At 41.4% G+C, this 26,150-nt stretch overlaps 1 protein-coding gene across 1 annotated transcript in view; it reads left to right on the top strand.

Moving 5' to 3' along the window:
* Positions 1–2,292: 2,292 nt before the first annotated feature.
* Positions 2,293–26,150, top strand: part of fgd (faciogenital dysplasia) — a 52,434-nt gene continuing 28,576 nt past the window's right edge. The window contains exon 1 of the mRNA XM_053317649.1: positions 2,293–2,384. Within this exon, the coding sequence (XP_053173624.1) occupies positions 2,363–2,384 (22 nt within the window). The 5' untranslated portion in view covers positions 2,293–2,362. The remainder of the gene's footprint in view (positions 2,385–26,150) is intronic.

Below are 26,150 nucleotides of genomic sequence, written 5' to 3'. Positions count from 1 at the left end.
GATTAGTCATATGATTGGGGCATTTACATGGAGGGGATTTCAGATAAGTGTAAAAAGCACTAGGCAGCTCATCTCACACTTTTCTCTGTTAACTTTCACACCTAACCATCAGCTTGGATGATCATCTGCTACAACCTTCCCTTTCGATAATTGTCTTCTTTAAAAATATCTCCCTCTGTCTTGCACCTCTCCCTCATTCCTTTCCCCTCTATTCTTCCCTTCCTCCCTCTCTGTGAATGCCGTTGTTTCACTCTGTTCTGTGGTTATGAGTAGAGGAGCCCCAGGGGAGCGGAGGAGAGGATGTATCCCAGAGGGCAGTTTGGTGTTCTGCTTTCTGTGGACCAGCATGCCCCTAGACAGGCTGACAGGCAGCTCCATGCCCTCGGAGGCACTAACAGGGGCATCGGGCCCCTGCTCTATTTTAAACACAAGTTCAGTCATCCACAAAACACTTGGCCTTTCAGACTCTGCACTGACATGTTCAGAATTATTCACTAAAGCGAAGATAGCAAAAGGATTGAAGTGTGTGAAGGGTGTGTTTTCAATGCTTGCATTTGCCTGTGTCTCAGTTTTGTGATTTGAGTGCTGTCAGCGAGCCGGTGTAAATGTGTGAAGATATTATGTATACAGCATATATGGAGCTTATTATAGAGAGGACTTGTTAATAAAGTGGCCTGGCTAGCAGCCAGAAAATGAAGCATTACCATCAGAGACCCTGCTGTTGTCTGTGTTGATTTGAGGCAGCTGAGAAGCGTGCAACAGCCCCGGCCACAAAAGAGGTTAATGATGCGTAGCTGAGTCGACACGTGTTTCAAAAAGATGGGGGGATAGATAGATAGGCTGACACAGAGAGGGGTAAGGACGGTTGTTTGAAAATAGTCATATAATTGAAGTAATAAAAGTAAGACAGTACTGATGTCACACAGTTGACCTTTACATACTGGCTATGTGTACAGTGGTGGAAGTACTCAGACCCTTTATTTCAGTGAAAGCAATGTAAAAATACTGCATCACAATGAAAGATCCTATAGTAAAAGTATCACCAGCAGAATGTACTTAAAGTGTTCAAATGAAAGTACTCTTTCAGCAGTGTTAAAGCAGTATGTTACTGTTGTAGTTTCTAGAGGAGGATTTGGTGGAGCAGTTAACAATTCACAGACATAAAAAATGTGACCTCGACTAAACACTGCTTTTTGTAACATGTCAAAAGCCAAAAAGGTTTGAAAGCACTAATTTAATCTTTAAGATAGATAGATAGATAGATAGATAGATAGATAGATAGATAGATAGATAGATAGATAGATAGATAGATAGATAGACTTTATTCATCCCTATAGGGAAAATTCATGTATCCAACAGCTCACACACAAACACAAAATCTATTTTAAAAGCTTGTTATATTATCTATTGTATCTAATCTTCATCGGCTGAATACACAGAGGCCTAACCTAATACCTAACCTAAGACTTTAAACTTTGGGTAAACAGAACAAAAAACAAAAGAAACTGCATTTTATGACTATGATCCATTCTTTGTTTTCTCCTTCTGGCAGTTCCTTATTACTCTGCACAATGCTCCACATAGGCAGCAGCTGACAGCATCCATCAAGCAGGCTGGAGACTCAAGATAATCAATTAAAAGATCAGGAGAAAGCCTGAGCAGTGACATGGAAATGCAGTGCCAGTTAGTATTCCTGTTCTGGGCTCTTTTTTCCACACTAATAGGCAGCTGTGGAGTTTTCAAAGCAAAGCTATCTCTTGAAATAGGTCTTATCCTTTTCATGACTTCACGTGACAACCCATGTTATGCTTAAATGCCGATGGGCATAGCATGGCTGAAACGAAATATTATTTAAAGATACAAAGTTCCAGTTTAAGCAGAGACGCGGAAACGATGCATTAAACTACTTGAAGGGGAGTGGGGTTTTTTTGAATAAAAAAATATTGCTAATATTGTTTTTCACCATGTTAAGCCTTCATTGTGCCATTCACACTCAATGAATGGGGTGCTCGCGCTTCGCATCGGGAGCGCGCATTTTCTTTTTTCCAGCGGCACAGACAGAGGAGAGAGTTCTGTTTCTGGGAAGGGAGGAGAAAGGACTACATGGAAGACTACACTGCTGTTCATCTGCACAAAAAAATGAACCGATTAAACGCTCTCGCGTCTGTTAGGAAACCATGAAGTGTCCGAAGTGTGTGTTTTTTAGCCCGACAAACAGGAAAAGGGGGCTCTGAAGTGGAGACGCTCCTCCGAGTTTATTCCACCGTACTGCTGCTGCTGCTGCTGGAGCCACTGTTGCCAGTTTCTCCGAGACAAGGACGGGTTGAGCTGAGGAAAAACCCGGAGAGCAACTTTGTGCAAGATGCAGGGGGTTTCAGCCACTGGTAAGCGAATCGCTCTGATAAAGCCATATCTGCCTCTTTGTCTTGTAATTTAAAAAAAAAACTGTCTGCGGCTTGTCTTCTATAAGTTGTTTCCAAATGGTTACTGCTTGCATTGCGCACAGGATTTGAATTCCAAAATGCTTTTGCCAGCTGTCAACGGGGCAGCTGCGCGGGCCTGCATCAACTCCAAAACAACGTAAAGAGTTGTTTTGCTCGTCCGACTGCTGCACGAACACTCTGAGAGGAGTATTAATGGTCTATTGGGAAGTGAGCTGACATGGCAAGAATAGGAGCAAAGCCGTGCCAAACCCTAAGAGAAGGAGCTCTGACCTCACAATTGCCCCGAACTGACGCAGCCCCCCCCCCCCCCCCCTTACAGACACACACACACACTTACAGAGCAACTGTATATTAAGTGTATGACTGGAAATCAGCCAGTATTTAAAGTTAGGATGTTTGTTTTAATAATGAAGATTAATCATATCCAATATGTGTGTGTGGTCACAACAGCTACAATGTCCCTGTGAGGAATGTGATTTGAGTGGAGGAGTGTGTGTCTGTGATGCACAACTCATGAGATTAGAGGTGTGTATGGTAAGAGTGTTTGCAGGTCTGCTTCTGTCGGTCAGGGAGGATGGTAGGAGGGCTGCATGGTGTTACAGGAAGTGGTTTTCTTTCAGCATTACCTCCAGCCATATTTGTGATGATGAGAGCCATGCATGGCTATTTCTATTCCACCACAGTCTCAAATAAGAAAAAACTTTGTTGTGTGGTGTGTTTTATGTTGTGTTTAGCACTTACTCTTGCATGGTCTTTTAGATGACAGATCTGGACCATTCGATACATTATTTGTAAAAAATTAACCCCAATCAATTACTGTGAGACACCAAACTCCATAGAAAATCTTGCTAAATCTTAAGGTCTTTGACAGAGGCCATAGACATAGTGAGGATAAAGTGCTAGCACGCAGACAAAGAAGAGGGAGTGAGCGATAGAGGTGAAGTGCTGATGGACGAGATCAGGCTGCAGCAGAGGTGAGCTATGCAGAGAGAAAGAGAGCGTGTTTGTTGTGAGACTCTGGGGAGGAATCGATCTGCCGTCCTCCTGGCTGACTTTCTTTTTCCGGCAGTCCAGCAGTGTATCGTTTCTCTCCCACACACACATTTCCAAGGCCTTGCTTTTTTTTTTTGCATTTCCCTATTTCTCTCCCACACTGTCCCAGATCAATCTCTGCCCCCTCTCCTCCCTGCCTGCCTTCAACCCTCCTTTCCAAACACACAGACACACACGTCTCTAGTACTCACTGCAACCGCCGTCAGATGAAATGTACTGTATCCATTTTTTTTCTTCTGCAGTTCCCTCAGCTCTATTCCTTCCACATGGGAACCCAACCAGCCTGTGCACTCTCTAATGCTTATTTTTGTGTTTATGATGGGAGGGTCAAAAGGGTTGAAAGGCTCCTTGCATGCATCAAATCATTGGAGAATCTATTAAAACAAACCGTATCACAAATAAACTACATTGGGATAGATAGCACGCCTGTCAGTTTTTGACTTCCACTTCATTCTTTTAACTTTTTTTGCAGTTCCATAACTTTTTCGGACAGTCATCGCCCAGACTTCACACTCGATCTCACACTCTCAGCTCACTCTAGGAGAAGTGGGCGAATGTGTCTCCTCCTGTTTGCAAGCTTCAGATGCAGGACAATGGTGGTCCATGTGTGGCAACTATACAGTAGATTCTCCAGCATGGATGTCCTGGCTGCCTGTTTATGTTATTTATTATTAACAAAAGCTAACGGGCTTGTCTGTGTTTAACCAAGCCAATGTAAACATCTCCCCTCCGTGTTAGATAAACAGTTGGAGAGGAGGATGGTGAGAATATTATCTGCCCAGCTTCCCCCTCGTTCCCTCTTTTTTTTTGTTTTTTGTTTTAGCTCAGATGCCCCCGCTGTTGCTCTCCCTAGCCTTCACAGACTCAAGATTGGCCTCAGTTTACCTGTTAAGCTATGAGGGCAGAGATATCATTATCCATGTTGTGCAGCCCCCTGATGTCATCCAGGTGGCACTATGTCTGAATCCAAATCAATGGATTAGAGCTTTGATTCAAAACAGAAGTTAGCATTATTTAATATGGTCATGGCCTGTGGCAACTCTAAATAGTATAAAAATAATGTTGAACTGAGCTGTTTTTAACTACAATAGACTTCTTTCTTTTTGCTCATGAGAGATTTTTGCTTTGTGTTGCTTATTTCTAGATTTTCCATTTTCCATTGACTACATTCCCTCTAATATTACCAGTGGAGGCAGTTTTGGAGCATACAGATTTTCAGACAGTAATTCAATGAAGGTGCTGCGCTTCAGCTTTATATTTTTGGAGCTTTTTTCTTGCTGGCCACAATGTTTATGTGCAGAAACCCAAAGTCTTGTCATCGCAGTCAGGTTGCAATGGTTTAGTACCAGTATGTAGCAGAGTACCAGAGACCATAAACTGAATTGAATAATGTTGACAGTCCATAGTCCAACAGTCCATAACCCAAAGATATTCAGATAATGGCCAAAAAAGACTAAATAAAATAGGAATTATTCATATTTGAGAAGCTCAATTATCAAAAATAGTCGATGATTCATTTTCTGTTGTTCTGCTAATCGATAAATCAATCAGTCAATCATTGCAGCTCCAATAAAGATCTTTATATGCAGTCTATGACAGAAACCAAAACCAAAACTTATGCTCAGAGATCATATCTGACTATAGGTGGAGACTGAGTGGCAGAGCAGATAAACAGTTTTTCACAGATAGCTTTGAATTTCAGTTTTTAGATAACATATGAATCAATAATAATCTGTGAGCTTTATGGCATTTTCTTTTGCTTTGGACAGACCTAGGCCAGCTGTTTCCCCTTGCCTCCAGTCTTTATGCTAAGCTAGGCTAAAAATGGCTCTGTGCTCAATTCACAAGCATTACATTGATAGCAATCTCCTAATTTCTCATCTTTTTCATCTCAAAGCAAATAAGCATGTTTACCTCACCGTGCTGCCACAAATCACTAGAGAATCTGTCTTACTTCTTGAGATTATGAACATACACTGAAGCAAACATAGCAACCAAATAGATGGTTTCGGGGTTTACATTCTCAAGCAGGTAACCAATGGAGTGGTCCCCCAAAAGTTTGGTGTATTCCTGTCAAGACCAATCTCTGACATTCCCTATGTTTCTCTAATCATCCATCTCTCCATCATTCAATCATTCAGTTTACATGTGTGGGACAGCATGAGTGTCACATTGATTGTGTCACATTGATTTTCCTAATGGCGGTCATGTGTGGGTCCTGATGTTGCAAAGACTTCAGCCAAGACGCAGTGCAGTTTGTGTTTGTTTGCATGCATAGAAAATGGCCCTCTGATGTGACTAATCCCTTTTCTGACAGGCCACCTTTTAGATTTTTTTTTTCAGCACTGCATGGCTTGAAGGAGTCCTAATTTGCCTGAACTTGCTAATAGACTCTAAATGTCTGTAATCATGTCAAGCTGTTAAAGTGTTTGTGTTAAATCTACCTTTTGACTGGATACAATGCTTTATTAGGTTTTCAGGTTTAGCATTAGACTGATGTGGCCCACAAAGCACACAAAATACACTTACATATACAGCAGGTGATATGATGAACTGAAGGAATTGAAACTTGACTGGGTGGGATTAGAAACTGGTTTGTTTTGATGTGTTGCCTGCTTCCTATTGGCACAGTGACTAGATTGTGGCGTTATACGGACACTGGATAGATTGTGGCGTTACACGGACGCTCCTGTTGAACAGGTTCTTGAATCATTTGAGGGCATGCTGCTTCGAGAGGTGTGATTTGAATGGTGTTGCATAGTTAGGATAAGGATATTGTCACAGTGAGAGTAATGGTACATGCTACCACACTTTTCACCTGTTTAGTTGGAAATACCTACAAGATAGTGGTTCCCTAACAAAAGAACTACAGTATTTGTCCATCAGATTGTTTCATTTTAAGAATTTTACAGGTTTAGAGAGGAAAATAAAGAGATGAATACAAGACTTTAGTAACAGACACATTTTTTAAACGTTTTTAGAGTTGTCTTGGGATCCTCCTGATACTCAGGTTGGAATTACTACAAAAAGATATGATATTCTTTTCTCTCCAAATAAGACATTAAAGGTTGCATCTCCAGCTTTGGGTGATCGACATTTTCCACCAATTTTTGGATATTTTAAAAACCAAATGACTGCTTGCTTAATGGAGAATATAATCAACAGATGAATCAATAATGATATATAGTTGCAGCTCTAATATTCTGCATTATAATCCTAACCATATAGTTGGGCGGCTGTGTTTGAATGACTGTGATGCAACAAAAAAGCTTTTAAAAGTTCCTGCCTCATCTTTCAGTCTGCTTTGGTGCCTGTAACAATACACTCAATTTTTTTGCAGCTGAAGTATGTTATAACAATTAAGTGCTATAAAATTGTATATTTTGATTTTTAAAATGGATCCCATAAAAATGTTGCACCAGAAGATGACACTGACTCTCCAGTAGCCAGAGAGTGTTTTTACAGATTAATAAGAGTGAACTGAAGTGTGACAGCAAAGAGTGCACTAGCAGAAAGTCAAACACTGTCTGGTATTAGGATGTTTCTGTTCAAAGCAGCAGTCCTTCCTGCACAATATGTTTATACTGGAGGTCTCTTGGCTTATAGTAGGGTCTGGCTCTCTCTCTCTCTCTCACACACACACACACACACACACACACACACACACACACACACACATACATGCACTGACACACTCTCACACACAGAAGGCGGAAGTGACCTAGTTTTCCTAAATGGTACCAACTGTTGAGGCCTTCTAGAAATGGACAGAGTTATTCAGTGTCGCCCAATAAAGGATTGACATGTTAGATGTTGAGCATTACCCCAGAGACTAAATTAATCTCATCCTGGTCATCCAGATACATCAAGTCGTATGTAAGCCAGATGCTAGTCTGGAATACTTTTAAGCTTCTGAGAGTGGGAGTGAATATTAAGGATCATTTTGCTGACTCTCCATGGCCGGTCAAAAAATGAAGGGGGGGGGGGGTCTTTTGAAATAAGCGATTTTGCTGCATGAACTGATCAACAAAGCAGAGAAAAGGCTCAGTTCAGTAGCCTTTTACACCCTTAAAAGTCTTTCTTTGTCTCTCAGTCACAGGACTGGAAGGTCAATTGCTCCACAGCCTTCTGTGTCTGTCTGTATCTGTGTCTCTTCTCCAGTCTGCTGTCTGTCTGGATTGGACCTACCCTGATGAGGGGGATTTTCCTGGGAAAGTCATATGGAAAGAAAAAAAAAAACGGCCTTAATAGTAAAAGCATGTTCCATTCTATTTCTTTCCCTTTGTGTGTGTGTGTGTGTGTGTGTGTGTGTGTGTGTGTGTGTGTGTGTGTGTGTGTGTGTGTGTGTGTGTGTGTGTGTGTGTGTGTGTGTGTGTGTGTGTGTGTGTGTGTGTGTGTGTGTGTATTTTATGAGTTGAGCTCCTTTTTAGCACACTGAAGGCATTGTGTTTTTCCTCTCTGATCATCAGAAGAGCAGGCTCTCTCGGATCAGGGTTTCCTGTACACATTGGGGTGAGGCAGGGGGATGTGGAGAGGAGGCAGGGAGGGAAGAAAGAGGAAGATAGACTGAGGTGGAGGTCACCTCTAGGTTGTAGATGGTGAGAAACAGCATTCTGGTTTATAGTTTTCATGGAAAGACAGGTTTGTGTATGTCCTATAATGTTTTTTGGTCATGATTTTCCAATAACCGAATTTAAAGGATTGTATATTTTTCTTTTTGTTAACAAATCTCATTCAAGAACAAAATTAAGGATTGATCAATCCTACAAATACTGTCTACCTGGTTTTTCTTATTCCTATTCCTCTCATTGTTGTCTAAAAACAATTTACAACACATTGGTGGGCCACACTGTTGCATTTCTTTTCTAGGATAAACATGGGAACTGTTGTTAAATTTGAATGAATACCACATACATGCCCTGCTGCCATCAATACTCATCAGTGCATACTAATTCACACAATAAAATAGTCCCCCAAAAATACGCTGTTTACCCCCATGTGTGCCACAGACATTGTGTGGCAGTAGGAAAGTACGAGATAAGGACACATTGTTGGTTTTAGTGTTTTCAACAACAAAAATGTAGAATAATTATAATCTGCTTAATCTTTAAGGGATTACAAAAGTTGATCAATGTTATGTGTTTAATAATGTGTTCATATATCATCGTACAGTATCTGTCAAGCCTGTATGCAGTATTTGGATTTATTCTTCATTATCTTTCAAACAGTGATTGGTTTTCATAGATTTGTCTGTGGTATGAAATCCAGGCAGAAACAAAGTCACTTTATTGTCTTATCTGTTTGTAAGCAGGGAGTGTTTTGCAAAAGCTCCCCACGGTGGTGTTTTCAAGGACACTCTCCTGCTTAGCTTTCCGATCAATAACCAAACATGGACATTGTTAAAAGGATAGTGTGAGACTGGTTATTCCTTGCAGCGTTAAATTGTTGGAGCATCCAAGGACAGTATTTAAATCAGTCCCTGCTTACAGATGCATTTCCACATGCTGATGATCTCACTCTGATAATATAATGATCGAATACTCATCTCAAGTGTCCGGAAGTTTTTTTTCATACCGCAGTGTAATGAAACCAGGGGCTGCCCGGATGGTAGGAAATCAGAAAATGATCAGCAGTAATGTGAACTGCATTTTCCAAATCGTGCATGTTCTTTTCACCCATGCTCTTTCAGCTAAGTTTAGCCCAACCCCCTCCTCTCTCTCTCCTAATCACAACACACACGCCACCATTCACATTCACTCACCTGATGTAGCCATAAACCATGTTGTAAATGTCTTCCTAGTCAGGCTGATTGCAGCCAACAAAGGCGGTCTGTGTTAAATTCTCCATGCTCTCCCCTGGGTGCCCTCCCACCCTCCACGCCCCTCTGCTTTACCCTCCTGTTGTCATTAGCCATTGTCTCTCGCTCTCTTTCCTCTTCCTTCCTTTAAGCCTCTGAATAAAGTGGGCAGAGCGCTATAGATTTCACAACCAGCGCCAAAATGTCCTTCTTAACATTTTTCACATACTTTTTCTTTTTTCCTCACCTTCAACTGAACACTTAACACTTCGCAGTGGACTACACAAACACAGCCTCAGGCCCTGTCACTCAGCAGAAGACTCAAATACTTTTGCCTGCTCTATTCTCCTCGGTTCTCTTCCCCAACACCACCAGCCTGTCACAGATTTGCTCCTTTTTTAAATGGCATGACTGTTTGAACAGGGCTCTCCTTTATTGTACAGCAAGGCACTGCCAGAGAGTTAAAGATGTATTTGTTTGCAGCTTTTCTGTATTGGATGCATGCATTTTAAAGGTCACCATTCAGCTGTTTTAACTGCTTGGAGTCTGGTTTTTGCAGAAATTAAACCAGTATAGCCTGATTTAGCTCTTGTTATTGTATTGGTGTTTTGATGAGGAGAAATCCTCCTTTAAGGGAAAATCTTATGATTTATTATGACTGCATATTTTTCTGTCATGACATAAACTAGTGATTTGAGTGTGACTTTAAATCTCAGCTCTGTTTACTGCAACTCCAAAAATGCTGAATCATGAAGCAGGAGAAACAGCTTTTCGAACCCTGTCTATGAATCTCTGTATTGTATTTGCTAAGATATGATTTATTGTGTCCCAAATAATGATCTTATTTCAAAATAACTCTGAGTGTGCAGCTGTCATTACACCACTAGATGGCACTGTTATGTAATTCCTGTTCTTTTTCCAGTTAAAAAACCTTATGCTCTGTATGGATTTTAACTAGTAATAACTTCTAACAGTAGGGGTGCAGTTTAAAGAAATTAATCTAATTATTTTCATGTGAAGGTCTTTGAAAGCAGCTGCTGAAGAATAATGCATTTTATGGGGCTTTGTGGGCTCACGTCTTCGTTACCAGTGCCTGTGCTGGCTTTAACATCTCTCTCTCTCTCTCTGTTATCTCGGCCGAGCTGCTCTCATTTTGGGTGACATAGAGGTGCTTCACACTGAAGGTCACCCTGGCAACAGCAGGCTGACTCTCCACGGTCTCCTCTCCTATTATAGTCTGCTCTGCCCCTCAGCCATGTATCACGCTATACTGCTCTCCCTTCATAATGACTTTGTGAAACAAGATAGCACCGTTTTTTATGGAAGCGAGATCTGCCTAACCACTTAAATGGCTGCAGGAAAAACACCGTAAGATGACTTGCAGTTTCGCCAGTAGTTGAGAATTTCCCCCTCCTCGTGTTAAGAAAGATCCTCTCTTTGTTTTAAACCGTCACCATGGGACATGAACCTGTGAGTTTCCCTTCTCACTGCACCACGCCACTGCTTTAAACCAGCCACAGCTCTCATCACAGGACAGTCATAACACCCTGCGCCTAATGAGGAGATGAGAGCTACATCCACGCAGATGGATCCTGTTCCTCTGGCCCGCTGTGGATCATTTTCCTCAAACAGTTATTTCAGGCTTTCAGCATTCCTAATGCACTAACAAGCACTTCATTAGATTTACAACGATCCTGAAAGGTCAAAATGTAATAAAACAACAAACTGCCTCAGGCTGCTAGGCATCTTTTTTTTGTGTGTGTGTGTGTCTGTGTGTGTGTGTGGGTATGAGCATGCATGTGCGTCAGCTGATTCCCTCAAAAGCTTGCTGTAAGCTAAATTGCTGTAATTAATTGATTCCAAAAACATTCTTGAAATATGAAGCGTGCGCACTATACTGTCATCTATCACTGTGCTGCTCTTCAGAGCTGAATGATTAAGTTTGGGCACACACACACACACACACACACACACACACACACACACACACATATGCTGGCCTTCTGCAGCATGACGACGCCACTGCTATGTCCCATTGCATTCAGGAACTGATAAACAAAAACAAAACAGCCAGAAACACGTCATCCTCCTCTAATCTATTTGACAGCTTGGAGAGTGTGCCAGCAATACACTTATAGGTAAAGCATTCATAACCACAACAGGCTTCAACCCTATTACAATAAGTAGCTTGTGGTCTTCCTCCTCAAAATGACACTTGGTGAAGGATTGCATCATTGTTGAATGTTTGTAGAAGAAATATGAACTGAGTGTTACTCTCAGTTTCTGTGTTTGTGATGTCCAAACTGTCTGAGGTACTGTATGTATGTGTTGTCTCATTCACAGCTGGAGGCTTTAGATGTTTTACATTTTCTGCCATCACTATTGCTGTTTTTCTAGTTTTTTGTGTTCAAATCGCAAGCGTGTCACTACTGCGGCCCCTAGTAGATGTTAAGATAATGGATTATGTAAACTAATTGCTGGGCATTACTTGGAATATATCATCTAAATTTGCCTTAGATTTACCTCCTGAGGAAGCAGTTATTCTGTAAATACCTCAAGGGTTAAATGGTGTTGGTTCAGCAGAGCGTTGATCATTTTTCATGCTGCTCTTTTGGGTGTGCTTTACTTTCCAGTGTGTGATCCATCATGTCACATCGCGGCTGGTGACAAATGCCCTCGTGTGTATTCATTGCTAGAGACATTTCCATCAGACACACACACACACACACACACACACACACACACACACACACACACACACACACACACACACACCGATGCAATCTATCACCTGCTACTCCCTGCATGCCTTTTTCCCCTAAAAATGACACTATAAATGAAACCTGAGCTCATAATTTTGGATGCAGGTGTTCTGCAGTGAAGCTAAAAACTAAACTAAACAGTAATTGAAAGGTGTTATGATTCCGTGCAGATGGAGGCTTTCGTTGTGTTATGTATGCATGTTCACCTTCTGTTGATGTTTGATCATCACCCTCGCTCTATTTCTTTGACCTCGCATTTTCACTTAATTTAGTTCCAACTTTTTTCCTCATTTGAACTATGTATTTTTACTCTTTCTTTTTCTATCTATCTGTTTCTCTCCGCGCTGCACGGTAATCTCTACTGAGCCGTGCATAATCACAGACCATCTGGGCGCTGTAGGGAGAGATGAGCCTGCAGCTCATCAGATGACCGAAACCAACGTGGGTGGACACACACTCATGTGCGCACGCTCACACATACTCCTATACTCCCACATATACACAGTCACACCTTTTTAATAGTTACAAACCCTCACAGGAATGTTCACTTCCATTGCACCTTTCTAGACCATGCTCAAGGACGTACACACGGTCTAAACAAAGGACCACAGTGGGAAATATTGAAAACAAATCACACTTCTTTCAATGGGACATGATTCTGTTCTAAAAGTACAATTTTGCATTATAGAGCTGGTCATAAAACAGGTATACTTAAATATAAAATGTAAGGCAATGAGAATGGTTCATCGTTTTGCATCACTCCTTCTTTGATTTACACAGAGTACAATGATTTTACTTCCAGACAGGGATCCAATCCAAATAACATGTCCTCCTTATTGTATTTATATTCTGCTCTTTCTAATATTCATGGACTCCCCGATCAGATTGTCTCACAGGCTGCACAAAAACTTTAAGAGATCATTATTGAAATGCTCATGGCTGGTTAATTCTAAAACCTTGAATATAATCAGGAATATGAAAAACACATGGTAAGATGTTTGAGACTTAAAATGATCAACTGTATATATCAACGACTCCACTTCCTTCTACTGTGCAAAAGTGAAGTCAAAATATCTTGTTTCTGGGAGCTGCCATCTTGTTTGTGTGACATAATTTGTAGGGACACGCCCCCTTAGCTTTCCCAGTGTCAAACAGAGGTTTCAGAGCAGCTGTCAATCATGATGTCACATCCCCTTTTTATTATCATCAGATAACTTATCAGCAAGCATCATCGTGATAAGAACAATAGACACCATCTTTGAGAGAAATTTATTAGATGTGGACTTTGATTTTTTTTAGATTGACTCATATCCTCTTCGCTATGTGGAGGGGGTGGGATTTATGAACTTCACTGCAGCCAGCCACCAGGGGGAGATGGAGATTTATATACAGTCAGTCATTTAAAAAAAAAATTGAAAGTAAGTCCATGTGATGATGTAATAAATTAAACCAAATAGATTATGAACATTATATCTCGATAAATACAAACAGAACCCTCAGTGTCAAAGTTGTTTGTTTATTGAACATTGGTGAAAGTAGATAGATAGATAGATAGATAGATAGATAGATAGATAGATAGATAGATAGATAGACAGACAGACAAACAGATACTTTATTAATCCCATTGGGGAAATTCAGGTATCTCGCAGCTCACAGTCCATACATACACACAATCACTGAGTTAAAATATTAAAATGGTAAAAAGTTATCTGCTGTATATAATTTTCCACATGACTCATTTGGAGTGTTTGACTAACACAGGAGAATGAAATAAAGAATATATTACTTTACTTATCTCTGAAATCAGTCAGTATCTGCTATCTTAGTAGTTAAATCCAGTAAGATTTGCTTTATAGTTAAGACCCACTGGACTGGGAGGTGACATAGTTAAAGTAATCCATCCATCCATCCATCCTCTTCCGCTTATCCGGGGTCGGGTCGCGGGGGCAGCAGCCTAGTTAAAGTAATAGCATCAATTAATCGTGTTTTTTAAAAAAACAATTTATATCACATTAGAAATGTTGTGACACACTCTTTTTCCTTATTGAAATGCATCAATATGTCCTTGTAGAAACTGTATATCCAGTTGACAAATTTCTATCTCAGAGTCAATCACCACATTTCCCAACAAATGCAAAGTAATTATTTCATAAATATTCATGCTGATCGTATATTGTTGCAGAGGAATTCTTCAGGATAGTCTGCCGCTGTAAGTTACATATAGCAACAATTACAGCTGAAGCAATTAAACCATTAAGCAGTCTACAGAAAAATAATCAGCAACTATTTTATTAATCAATTAATTGTTTCAGTCATGAAACAATTAAATAAACAAACTAACTAATTCAATTTGAAAAACTAACTGATTAATCAAGAAAAACACTGTATTAAATGATAATGAAAATCATTTTTAATTGTAGCCCGTGCGTCAGTTTGAATTTTAGTTGGTAGTGTATTCCTTTCAGTATCTGTTTCTTGAGCTTTGTTGAATTTGTTTTGCTGTTATTCTTAATGACACAGTCTCTCATTTTCTCCTTCCTCCTCCCCAACTGTATCCTCTCTCTGTTTTTTGCTTCCTTCTCTGCACCCACCATCTCCACCCTGCCCCAAGGCCAGGCACCCTCAGACAAGACAGCACGGGACCAGTGTAGAAATACGTTCTTCAGATCTCACCACCACCAGCCAGCGCTACTCTAACAGAGTGGGACAGCTGCTCTAGCACATCATTTTCTGTCAGCAGTAACATAGATACATGGATTATGCTGGGATCCACCCTCTTTGTAATTCAGATAAGACCCCCCTACTCCAGCAGATAGGTTTAAATATTAATAATGAATTAAAGAATTCTCCTCTGGGTGAAATATTAATGACTTCTTCTTTAAAGAGAGGCTTTGACTCCTAAGAGAGGGAGGGTGGCAGTGTGCTCATTAGAGTAATTTAAAATATCTCTTTGATTTTTAGCTGCTGAATGTTTGAGGAGTTAAGGTAAAGGGTTAGGTGGCTGTCAGGGTTAATATTTCAGCAGGCAGATATTTAGGAATAAACCTCAAAGACACTTTTGTTCAAGGACAAGAGAGGTATCCCTGTTATAAGATAATATGTCTTCATTCATAACTATAATCTAACCATATTTCCTTCTGAAAGCTATAATTGATCCTGGTATTGAACCATTGAGAGTACGATTCCCCTCTGAGAAAGCTGAGCCGCATCCAAGGGCTTAGTGAGTCAACATGAATGTGTGTCAATAACAGTGGAAGTCTCCAGCTGCGATAACTGTGTCCTTCCTCGACCTCCGTCTGCGTCTGAGGTTTGTCTGGATGTTGTGTCTCGCTGGCACTCTGGGACCTTCAGAGACGTGTGAATGTGAAAGTTATTCATTTTCCCAGCTGAAGCTTATGTGTTTGTGTCTAGTGATTTTGTGTTGGCCCAAGCAGTGGTGTGTAGATGAATTCATATGCATGCGTGCCTGTGTTGTCTTTCTGTGTGGGGGCTTTTTGGAAAAATCCTGGAGTTGGGTTAACATGCTGTGGAATGTGAATTGTCTCCATGACAACAGCCCAGTGTCCTCCTTTGGCTTTCATCTGCAGGGTGCGTGCTGAGGCGGCCAGACCAAGTGCCATGCATGCCATGGCATCAGCCCATTGATTGATCTGAGCTATTTAAAAAACACTTATTCATATATGCAGATTTCTGTATCAAGTCCCGGCTGACGCTAAGTGTGCTAAGTCCTCAGTGTCCCTACAGTTAAAAGTGTGTGTGTGTGTGTGTGTGTGTGTGTGTGTGTGTGTGTGTGTGTGTGTGTGTGTGTGTGTGTGTGTGTGTGTAGATCAAATTTAGCCCAGTCCTTTGAAGACAAGGCGAAAAAACTTTGGCAGGCGTTCAAACAGTGTTGATGCAGTGTTTTGCATATAGTTGATAGATTTGTTATGTTTGTCTCTGTGTTTTTGCAGAGTCTTGTTGAATAATGATAAACAGTATCGTATGCCTCAATTCCTAGACATTGGTATCCATAGACAATTTTTTTTTGCGTTGAATATAGAAAAAAATAATAATAATAATCAGTTTGTAAGCGGTTACTGTCTGCTGCAGTGTGTAGCTGCATATGTTGTGTGTATGTATTGTTGGTGATCCTGTTGGGCAGATGTGTGACAGATGCCATCCTCAGGTCAGTGGAGCGGATGGGTGCACCAAAGAAGATTTAGGCTGGCTGTCAATATTCCAGCGGCGTTTATGTGTGACAGAGAGTGCAAATAACCATACAAAGTTACTTCTGTGCAAACAGATGGAAAGAGGTCGTTGTTGTAATTAGTGAGAGTGGTGAAGGGTGACAGAAGGGCAGTTTGTTGTTAAGAAAGAACTGTGCCAACTTGATGCATTTCCTGTATCCTATAGTCCCTGTCAGTGAATCTACATCTTTATCTCTGTGGGTTTATTCCAGGCAATGAAATGGAAATCAAATCTCCTTGTTGCCCCTTTTTTTAAAGCAAAATTGAACTTCGAGCAACGATCTCTGCCTTTCATAAGCCAAAAAGAGCTAACAAGATGGCGAGAGATTCGACATTCCTTGCTAACCCACAGCTCACATTCCTCTCTTTGGTGTAAAGAGGGGGCACAAGCACCATGCCTCATTAGATAACCCACAAAGGCAAGGGTCTATTCTTATTTGAAATGGGTTTTTCCCTTTTATTTGGATTGCCCTTTAGGGCGTCTGCAGCACCGACTCTATCTCGTCTTTCCCTCATGTGAGAATATTTCACCTCAGCAGGTCTGCTGGGTTGACCAGCCGGCTTTATTGCCGTGGAGAGAAGCACCTGTTCCCCCATCCAGCACGATGCATAATTCGCTGTGTTGAGAATTTCAATCAGTTCAGCAAAAGGTGGCCTAGAATAAGCTGTTGGAGGTGAGGGGGTTTTACACAGGAGGATGTCGTCTCTGTCGCTACTTCAACACGAGGACAAGAGGATCAATCGGACCCCATTTTAACCCACTCTCAACCACTCTGAGCTTGCCTCCAATTTTTAAGCTTCTCTGTTTCCTGAATCTAAATCGAACACAGCCACCCATCCCCCTCTTTACATTCTCCCTCTCTTCCGCTCCTCTCCTCACACCCAGATTTAAAGCCCTGTTATCGTTTTGGAACTGGGGATATTTCAGCAGTGTTTCCATGGTTATCGGTGGCATTCGTCTGTGGGTTGAGAGCCGGTTTCAGGCAATGTCACCCCATCTTTCAAGCTGAATTCACCCCAACTATAGAGTGGAAAAAGGGGGGAACACAGAGAGATATGCAGGGGGGCTTGTTATAATTATATGTGCATATGAAGAGGGTTGGAGCAGCTTGGGCGCGTCATCCTGGCAGCTTTTGTGATCGGCTAGTCTGTGGGGGGAAGTCGCACAGAGACGCGGATGTACACCCCAGAGACTTGTGGTAAAGTGTCTCCCCAAAGGATACAACAACATTCATTATTGACACATCCGAAATACTAATTATTTTTAGGAAAGAACTATCACTGAAAGGATCAGACACTTATAACAACATTTTTGTGACGAAAAAAATGACGAAAATGCCCCAGTTCCAGCTTTTTATATCAGAGGATTTGCTGCTTTTCTTCAGGAAAACGCTGCTGAAACAGTTCCTCAATCAATCAGTTGGTCAACAACAGAAAAATAATCAACAAAAATTTTGATAATTGATAGTTTGAAGCATTTAACATGAAAAAGGCCAAACATTTGCTGGTTTCAGCTTCTTAGATATGACAATCTGCTGCTTCTTTGTGTTTTATGTTATTGTAAATTTAATATCTTTGGATTTTGGACTGTTTTCTGAACAAGACCAGCATTTTGAAGTAGAGTTCGATTAGTGTTCTTTACTATTTTCTAAAATATTAATTGATCATGAGAAGAGTCGTTAGTTGCAGCCTTGGAATAAACACTGTAGTGCCTCCTCCTTTACCTCTGTAGTGCACTGTATTTCTAAAGAATTTCCTCCAAAACTGTCCCTCCTTTACTCATATCCTCACACACACAAACACACACCCAACAACTGCACTGGCACACCCACTGATACACACTTCCCCCATCCTTCATTCACCCTCTTCTTTTCCTCTCTCCCTCCTACCCTCTTCTCTCTCTCACTTAACTCTCCCCTCCCTCTCCATCTCCCCCATTTTTTTCTACCCTCCCTCCTTCCTCTTGCCAGCCCGGGCCCGTCATTAGTTTCCATGGTGACAGTTGGGAGGCATTATTGCCGGCTGAGAACTGCTCCTGGGCTCCTTTCAGAGCGGCGGCAGCAGAGGCATTGTTTAGTCCGCCGCTCTGAATGGTGCGGGGATCAGGACGGGGAGAGAGCGCAGGACAGGAGCACATTTTTTGGGGGGCTGCGTTTGTAGAGGGTGAGGGGAGGAGGAGGAGAAAGAGAAGGGGTAGGAGGAGGGGAGCAAAGAGGAGGAGGGGAGAGAGAGAATAAGAGAGAGAGAGAGTGAGAGAGAGAGAGAGAGCGAGGAGAGAGAGAGAGAGAGAGAGAGAGAGAGAGGGAGAGAGAGAGAGAGAGAGAGAGAGAGAGAGAGAGAGAGAGAGAGAGAGAGAGAGAGAGAGAGAGAGAGAGAGAGAGAGAGAGAGAGAGAGAGAGAGAGAGGAGAGAGAGAGAGGGAGAGAGAGAGAGAGAGAGAGAGGAAGCGTGGTTAGATAGTCGATGAGGGAACAGAAGTAGTAGCAGTAGCAGACTCATGCCGTCTCCCTGAGAGCAGTGGTGAAGCATCCAGGCTCCTCAGACGACCTCCTCGTGGCACTCTGCTGGACTAGATTGGACTCTGCTTTTATGTTTATGCACAGCAGGATACGACAGGATCTACAGAGATTTCAGACAGAGAGTAAAAACAGAGAAGACATCGAAGGCAGATGGCAAACTGAGTTTTAGCTGGTGAGTTTCTAATTGCTATACCTTTTCTCTGCAGCAGGTTTTAAGGTATATTTACATGGGAATGAGGATGTGGACACTTAAGTCTTGCATAAATATGTTCTGACTTTGCTTTAGTGTATGGAGCAGGTGCTGCTGCTTTAAAATAAATGCATGTGTTTTTATTGTAAACCTCTGTCTGGGTTATGTTTGGGTGTGTGGGCTTGGAGCTGTCTGCTGAATGTGGGCTAATTCGCGCTGCCCTTCTGAAATTACATGGCAGTCTGCGATCATGTTTTATTAAGAACGTACATTTGGGGCGATTTTCTGCCGCTTTGATTCTTCCCTGCAGTGTTTTTTTAGGGAATTTCTGAGTGAGATAGCGTACTACGTGTGTTTGGGTTCTAATTTTTTTGGCTTTCATCTATACTACAGTGGGTAATTAGGAGTTGAGTGCTGAACCCTCTGGCTTCTTGAACAAGTGATGTGTGGTGAGTAATGTAGTGAGCATGCGAACAGTGCCAATGTTTTTTCAGTTCATTGCCCCTTGTACTGTCTCTCTGATAAAACAGCACTCAGACTGTGTTTCTCTGATCATTTTACAACTTCCAGTTGAAGCAAGCTCACTAAAAGAGCATGTGAGGTTGCATTGATGTGATGACCACTACTAGCACCATGATGTCATTACATGATTACGTGACATTAACTTGATTTAAATGATTTAAAGATTAGTTGATTGCACAGCCACCACTTGCGTAATTTGTCAGTTGTTCACTACTGATATGTTAGTGTTTGCATTCAGTCTCTTAGGATTTTTTTTTGGCACACTATAATTTAGCTGACTAGGGAGTTGTCTTAAGGAGCAGGGAGTCTGAGTGTTTCCATGACGACCGGCAGCAGCTGTGTGAGCCGAGCTGAGGCTGTGTGGCAGACACTGTGGCATTGCCTAGAGACTATGAGACTCAGTCTAATCAACGACCTTTTGACCCAGATCAATGGGATGGTGCTGAGCCAAGCAGCCACAGGATCTGGATGACATATATTCCATAGTACGAAGCTGGTGTTGTACAGCTGTACAGCTGCTGTGGCTGCTTACATTTCCTGGATCATCGCAGGCTTCGCTGGCGACAGAGCGGTCTGATCCTCTTAGATTGGTGGTAGTATTAGTGTAGAAACAGGGCTCTCATATATCAGTATAATCATGTCCATTAGGTAGATTTATTTTAAGTGTAATTAAAGTGTGACCTCTCAATATCCAAGTCTCTTCTGGTACTAGATTTCCTAATCATGCTGTCCTTGAAGTGGAGTAGTTTTACATGTGCAATGAATGGACAAAATCACAGAAACACCACATGAAAAACAAAACCCTGGTGTGGAGGAAGAAAGCTACGCATCCAAAGCACGTCTGTTAACAACATTGATTCGCTTTTACTATGTCTTGCAATCATTACTTTTATTTGAGTTTCCAAACTCCTCTAATTGTCAGTGCCCAAATTACTTATTCTTCGCTAACAGCAAGTGCAAAAATATTTAATTAGCTAAAGGAAACAGTCACGAAACACAGGCAACTACGTCAACAAAGAAGAGTGGTGGTTGTAATTCAAAGTTCAACTCCAACGTAAAAAATAGAACTGAATCAGCACCTCTGTCTACCAAGTCTCAACAAAAATGAGCTCATCATGAGCTGTCAGTCAAGCCATAAACACCATAAACTAGTGTTTATGATAAGGCTGCCATGTCGAAACTACTTGTACTCAAGGTCGATGCACAAAGACTCACACAGTAAGCTTGTGTGGGAAGCAAGATCCTTGAATCCCTGGGCAGTGGAAAAAGTAGTGAATCATGTTTCACCCATTTTCCTAAGTCTGGACAGGTTTACTTTTGGAGAAAGCCAAAGGAAAGGATGTCTTTAACCCACAGTATCCACAACTATTTAATACAGGGGCGGGTCTGTAGTGGTGAGGGCAGCCATTCTGTGAGAGCCAGATGAGTTTTGATGATTGCTCTGTATGGAAGTTTTCAACTGTGCACTTCCTTAAAAACTGGAACTCTGGATGAAGCAATTGTGAAAGTGTTCTTATGATTTTGTCCATCTCCTCTACATATAAAGTCATCAAAGCCATTTTTGTGGTTTTCCTCTTCATTCCTTGGTTGAATCAAGAGAAAGGAAGTGATCCGTATTGAATGCTGGAAAACTTGTGGTGACGCTGACCAAGCCTCACACAAACTGAAAAACACACCAACATGCAGATACCATGTTTAATAGTCACCCTGATTAATGTACTCCATCACTGTGATAATTATACCCGCAACTTCTTCTTTACCCAGGACACCTGGGGTCTTCCTCCACTTACAGTCAGGGATGGCATTTCCTGTAGTGTTGGAAGGATAATTATAGGAATCAGCAAAAAATAAAAAATAAATGTCATGTGATTAGATAATGACGGATCAGCAGACCCTTTCTTAACTGGAAGAGGCAGAGTGTGTTTTATGTGTCTTATCTTACAGTAGTCTAAATACAGAGCAGTTTCTATGTGATATTGCACTTTCAGTTTGAACTTTCACATACATTGTATTGTACCAAGTGTCTTTGCATGCATATGTGCGTGAGTGCGTGTGTCCTTTACTTCTCCATTCGCTCTGGGCAGTCAGTCGGAAAGTGTTAGAAGCTCTCTTGTCTCCATTGAAGCATGTGTCTTGTTTTTGTACTAGACTTTGGCATCAGACAGCAGGAAGAGAAAAATCACGCAAAAAAACAAACAGTGCTCCCCTCCTGCCAAACTCAATCAGGAGTAATATTTATCATCTTTTAATCTGACCTCCTTCAGGAGGATAGGCTGCTCGCCTCTGATGGTCGTCTCTCATTTTCAAACCGCTGCTCACTTCAAAAGCTTATAAGGTTTCAGTGTTAACGCTGGAACTGTCTTTGTAGTTGTGTCCTACTGTTCGGTAGAATGATGAGGGATGGTTTCCAGAGGCCAGTAACAAGATATTTAATGAATTTCTGCTGCAGGGCATAGTGTGAGTGCATGTGCATGTGTGTGCAGTATGTATACATGCTTGTTTGCATGCATTCATGCCATGTGAACTACCAGACAGCTTTTTAAAATATATTTTCCTTCAGGGATGCTTGACTGGAGAATCCTTTCCTCCCATATTCACATCAGGGGGGGAACTTTAATGTATCCTCGTAAAGTGTAAAATCAGTACCTGTGCACACATTGAGCTGCTTGCAGTGACTGGGGAACTACCATAAATGGTAAATTTCAGGACAGTAAGCAGTTCTTGGTGATCTCTCAGTTGATGGGTGTTTCTTGACAGCAAAAATGTGGAAATGGGTGAAAGTTAAATGTTTTTTTAAAAAAGTGAAAATTTTGTAGCATTTATCTTTGGCATCTTCAAATCTTTACTAATATTAAGCAGCACTCCAGAAAATGTAGGAATTGTATTTCATGCTACAAAAGTGTGTCCTATAAGATCATTCTTATGGTTATAAGCAGTATTTTCATTATCAGTCTCTATTTACTTGATAATTGTCTCGTTTTATCCAATCAACAGTCCAAAACCCAAAGATATTCAGATGATATATAATAAAGAATATCGTCAATTCTTCACATTTGAGAAGCTGAAACCAGCATATTCTTGGCATATTTGCTTGAAAAATGACTAATTGATTATTCAAATAATCATTGCAGCTCTATTCACTATGGAAACATCTCTTGATCAGGACTGTTTTTATATATCTCTGGTGGATTCTCGATGTTGATCATTAGACACCAAGTAGCAGCAATAACAACAAGCTTGTAATTGGGCCCTCTTCGATATTTCCTCACCCTTTTAGATACACGCTGTTGCAGGTAACACAGGTGACAGATGACAGGTGGTCAGAGCTGCCTGCTGCAGGCGATTTTAGTCTGCAGCTCATTCTATAGAAATCCCACAACAGTAACATAATACATGATATGAAAGCTGGTTATGAACAAGGTCGATACTAGAACAAGTTACGGAGGTGTGCCACCTCACCTGAAGACTGTCACCTCTAATGCCAGAAGAAATGGCTAAATTACACATTAAAGACTGTCATAAAAATAGATATTGAGACTAAAAGGGGCAGTTTTTGTCATCCTAAACTCAGAAGATGAGATCAATCACATTGCACCTTCGCTTGGTGTTTAATAATCATGACAACACGTCAGAATTTCAGGAAAATAGGAAAGTTACATTTACTTGGGTGTAATTGCTATGCTTGGATACCTGTTTTGTATATGTAAAGGATTACAAAAGGACCCATAGAAGTCTTGTTTGCACATGACTTGACATGTTAAGAAGTAAATTATTCATGTAATGACAGCAGATTTATTCCCAAAGGAGAAAATCTGTTATCTGTAAATTAATGTAGGCTGAAGGCTCCAGCTGGATTATCGCACAGTCCTGATAAACGGTTTGATTTAATCTCTTCAGCACATATACTGTAGCTCTGAGGTCTTTTGCATGCAGCTATGGGTCAGCATCTCTATTTTGAGTTTAAGCAGTTAGACCAGCTTTTTGAATTTGACTAAGTCTATAGGAAGCTTGCCATACTACACATACTACTCCCGCTGTCTCCGGGTTCACTTACATGTCTCACAACACTGCAGTGTGCCGCTGCTGTAAGGGGAAATACTGGAGCCATTAGAGAGGAAATTGGAGCCTTTATTAGTCTGTCTAGTGTACACCTGGCTTCTATAACAGGCCCTCTCCTAGTACAGTGATCTGTGTGTGACTATGTGTTCATGTTTTCATCTTGCTCTCATGTCTTAGCTAATTCTGCCCTCCACAAACCTCAGTTTGAAAAGTTTGAGCAATTTAAATTTCCATTTCTTCTTCAAAGTTGAGTGACTCATCTAAGAAACTGCAGCCAAGTGAACTGGTGTCAAACACTTTGTTCATAAGCTGACACAGACTAACGGGAGCTCCTTGCTGGAGAGCTCCCATTGCTGATGCTGCCTTTCAGGGGCCAAGTGACACTGAAAATGACGTCAAAGAAGACATGTTGGTGTTGAGTGCACAGTGACCTTTTTGTCTCTGCACGTGTGTACGTTGGTAAGAGTCCAGCAAAGATGATCAGTGACAGCAGCAGATATTCTGACTTACTGTCAGTTCCTCAACCTCAACCCCTCTTTTCTTTTATCAACCCAGCCCTTTACATTTACACCCCTTTATGGATTTAACCAACCAGACAGGACTGAACTGGACTTGGATGGACAACACATTGACCTGTACTGGGCAGGGCTGCCCCGCTCTGGGACACTTTGACTGTCAGCAAGCTCATAGACACTCCCCTCCTCATGCTGACATCCATCCTGCCTGGAACAGATGCAGGGTGGGGCAGTGGGTACCCTTCCACCCCACCTAGTACAACCATAGCTATGAGAGTGGAGGCCTAGTCAAGGGGCAAAAGACAAAAAATGATCGTTTTACACATAAGTTTGTAAAAGGAGAATACACGAGGTGGCAAGATGTGGAAGGAAGTAGTGTTGAAATAGTGCTGAAACTGCTTGATTAATATGAATTAGTAGATAAAGATTAGTAGCTAAAAAAAATATTAGTTGTAGCCTTTTGCACAAACATGTCATCTATAAATATTAACATTGTGGAACTTTGTACTGGAAACGTCTCCTCCCTCAAATTTCCCCGTTTTCCTGTCATAGTAAAAACGCCTCTTTTCCTACAAACACGTGCATATGTGTGCTGGAAACGCTGCATTGAATGGACACACTCTACATACACACCACTTCTTACTGTTGTGTTGGGAAAGACTTTACCAGAGGTGTAATTCTGTGGCCGTGAGAGGTGTGTTTTGGTTGTCTGTGAAATGTTCTCCTAGTGTGGGTTTGCGTTTTATTTGGGAAAGGGAATGATTTGGGCAGCAGTGTTTTTGGTAGCTGCTCAATGTTTTTCTGTGGTCGCAATGTAACACTTTGCAGCACGCTGTAAAATGTTCGCAGATCACAGTATAATAGTAACAACGTTGACATAAGTAAAGTGTCAAAGTAATTATGTGGTCTGTACTGCAGATGGGTTTCTATAAAGTGAAGCCACCAGGCTTTGCGACTGAATAATGTATGCATGTGCATGTTTATGTGTGTGTGCATGTGTTAGTGTGGATGCATACATATGGAGTTCGGTGTGTGGTTAGCTCTTTGGAGACACTGTACTCAGTCAGCAATTTATCAATCATGCAGTCAGCCACATGACCAGTTTTTAACTGGTTCTGTCCAACACAATGAAAAGTTAATCCCACCAATCTATATATGGTAAAATAATCAATGCATTCACACTTCAGAGATCCTTTGTCAGTATGAAGAGATCCAGAAGATTAAACTGCATAATCCAATAATACAATATGGCCCTCACAGGCAATGAAATGATTGAAATTTGTTTTGAAAATGCTATTTTGGGCTTTGGGTGATGATGACTCATGGAGCAGACCTGTATTTGTTAAGACCTTCCTCATCCCCAGTGGGAATGGAAAGAGCTGGAGTATTTTTCCAGCACCAGTAGTTAGAAATTCCACTTGCTGGTGAAGGTGTGTTAGTGTTTAGTTAAATGGGCTGAGCTGGGCTCTCCTGTGCAGATTTAACCTGACTGTTATTCGAAACAGCCAGTTGGGTTTTAACATCACACAGCCACAGTAGTCTTCAGTTGTTTGTGGAACATTTAGGCAGTCATCTCCACAGGCAGGTTTCCAAACCCCCTTGTTCTCTGATGTGTGTGTAGTTGCCCTAATTGCCAATCTGTGTCTGCTTCCTTTACACTAGTGCTCTGGGCTACTGTACTGCACTGCATCCAGACAAATAGAGGCTCAGTTCCCTGCACCCTGCCTCATAAAAGCTTGTTGTAGTACTTGTGGTAGTAGAGAGAGGCTGTGAATTAGAGAGGCCAGTGTGCAGCCATGCCGTCTAGTCACGTGTCTGATGATGAGTATGAAATTTTAATCACCCCGTTGTCATTTCCTAACATCTTTGTGCTACTAACCGTAAACTCTGACTGTTCTTGTAACTTGTACTGTATCTGTGTGGTTGTCAGATGAATTATAATTGCCTTGAGTCATGCTGTTGGGGAAAAAAGGTCTCAGGTCAGTGACTGTGTCATACGTCACCCCCTGCTCCTCTTCTCTCCAGCCACCAAGGACACAACAGTGTCTGGGGAATAAAGCTGGT

Source organism: Scomber japonicus, chromosome 4 (genome assembly GCF_027409825.1).
Source record: "Scomber japonicus isolate fScoJap1 chromosome 4, fScoJap1.pri, whole genome shotgun sequence".
Classification (NCBI taxonomy): Eukaryota; Metazoa; Chordata; class Actinopteri; order Scombriformes; family Scombridae; genus Scomber; species Scomber japonicus.
This window is presented reverse-complemented; position numbering and strand designations above follow the sequence as displayed.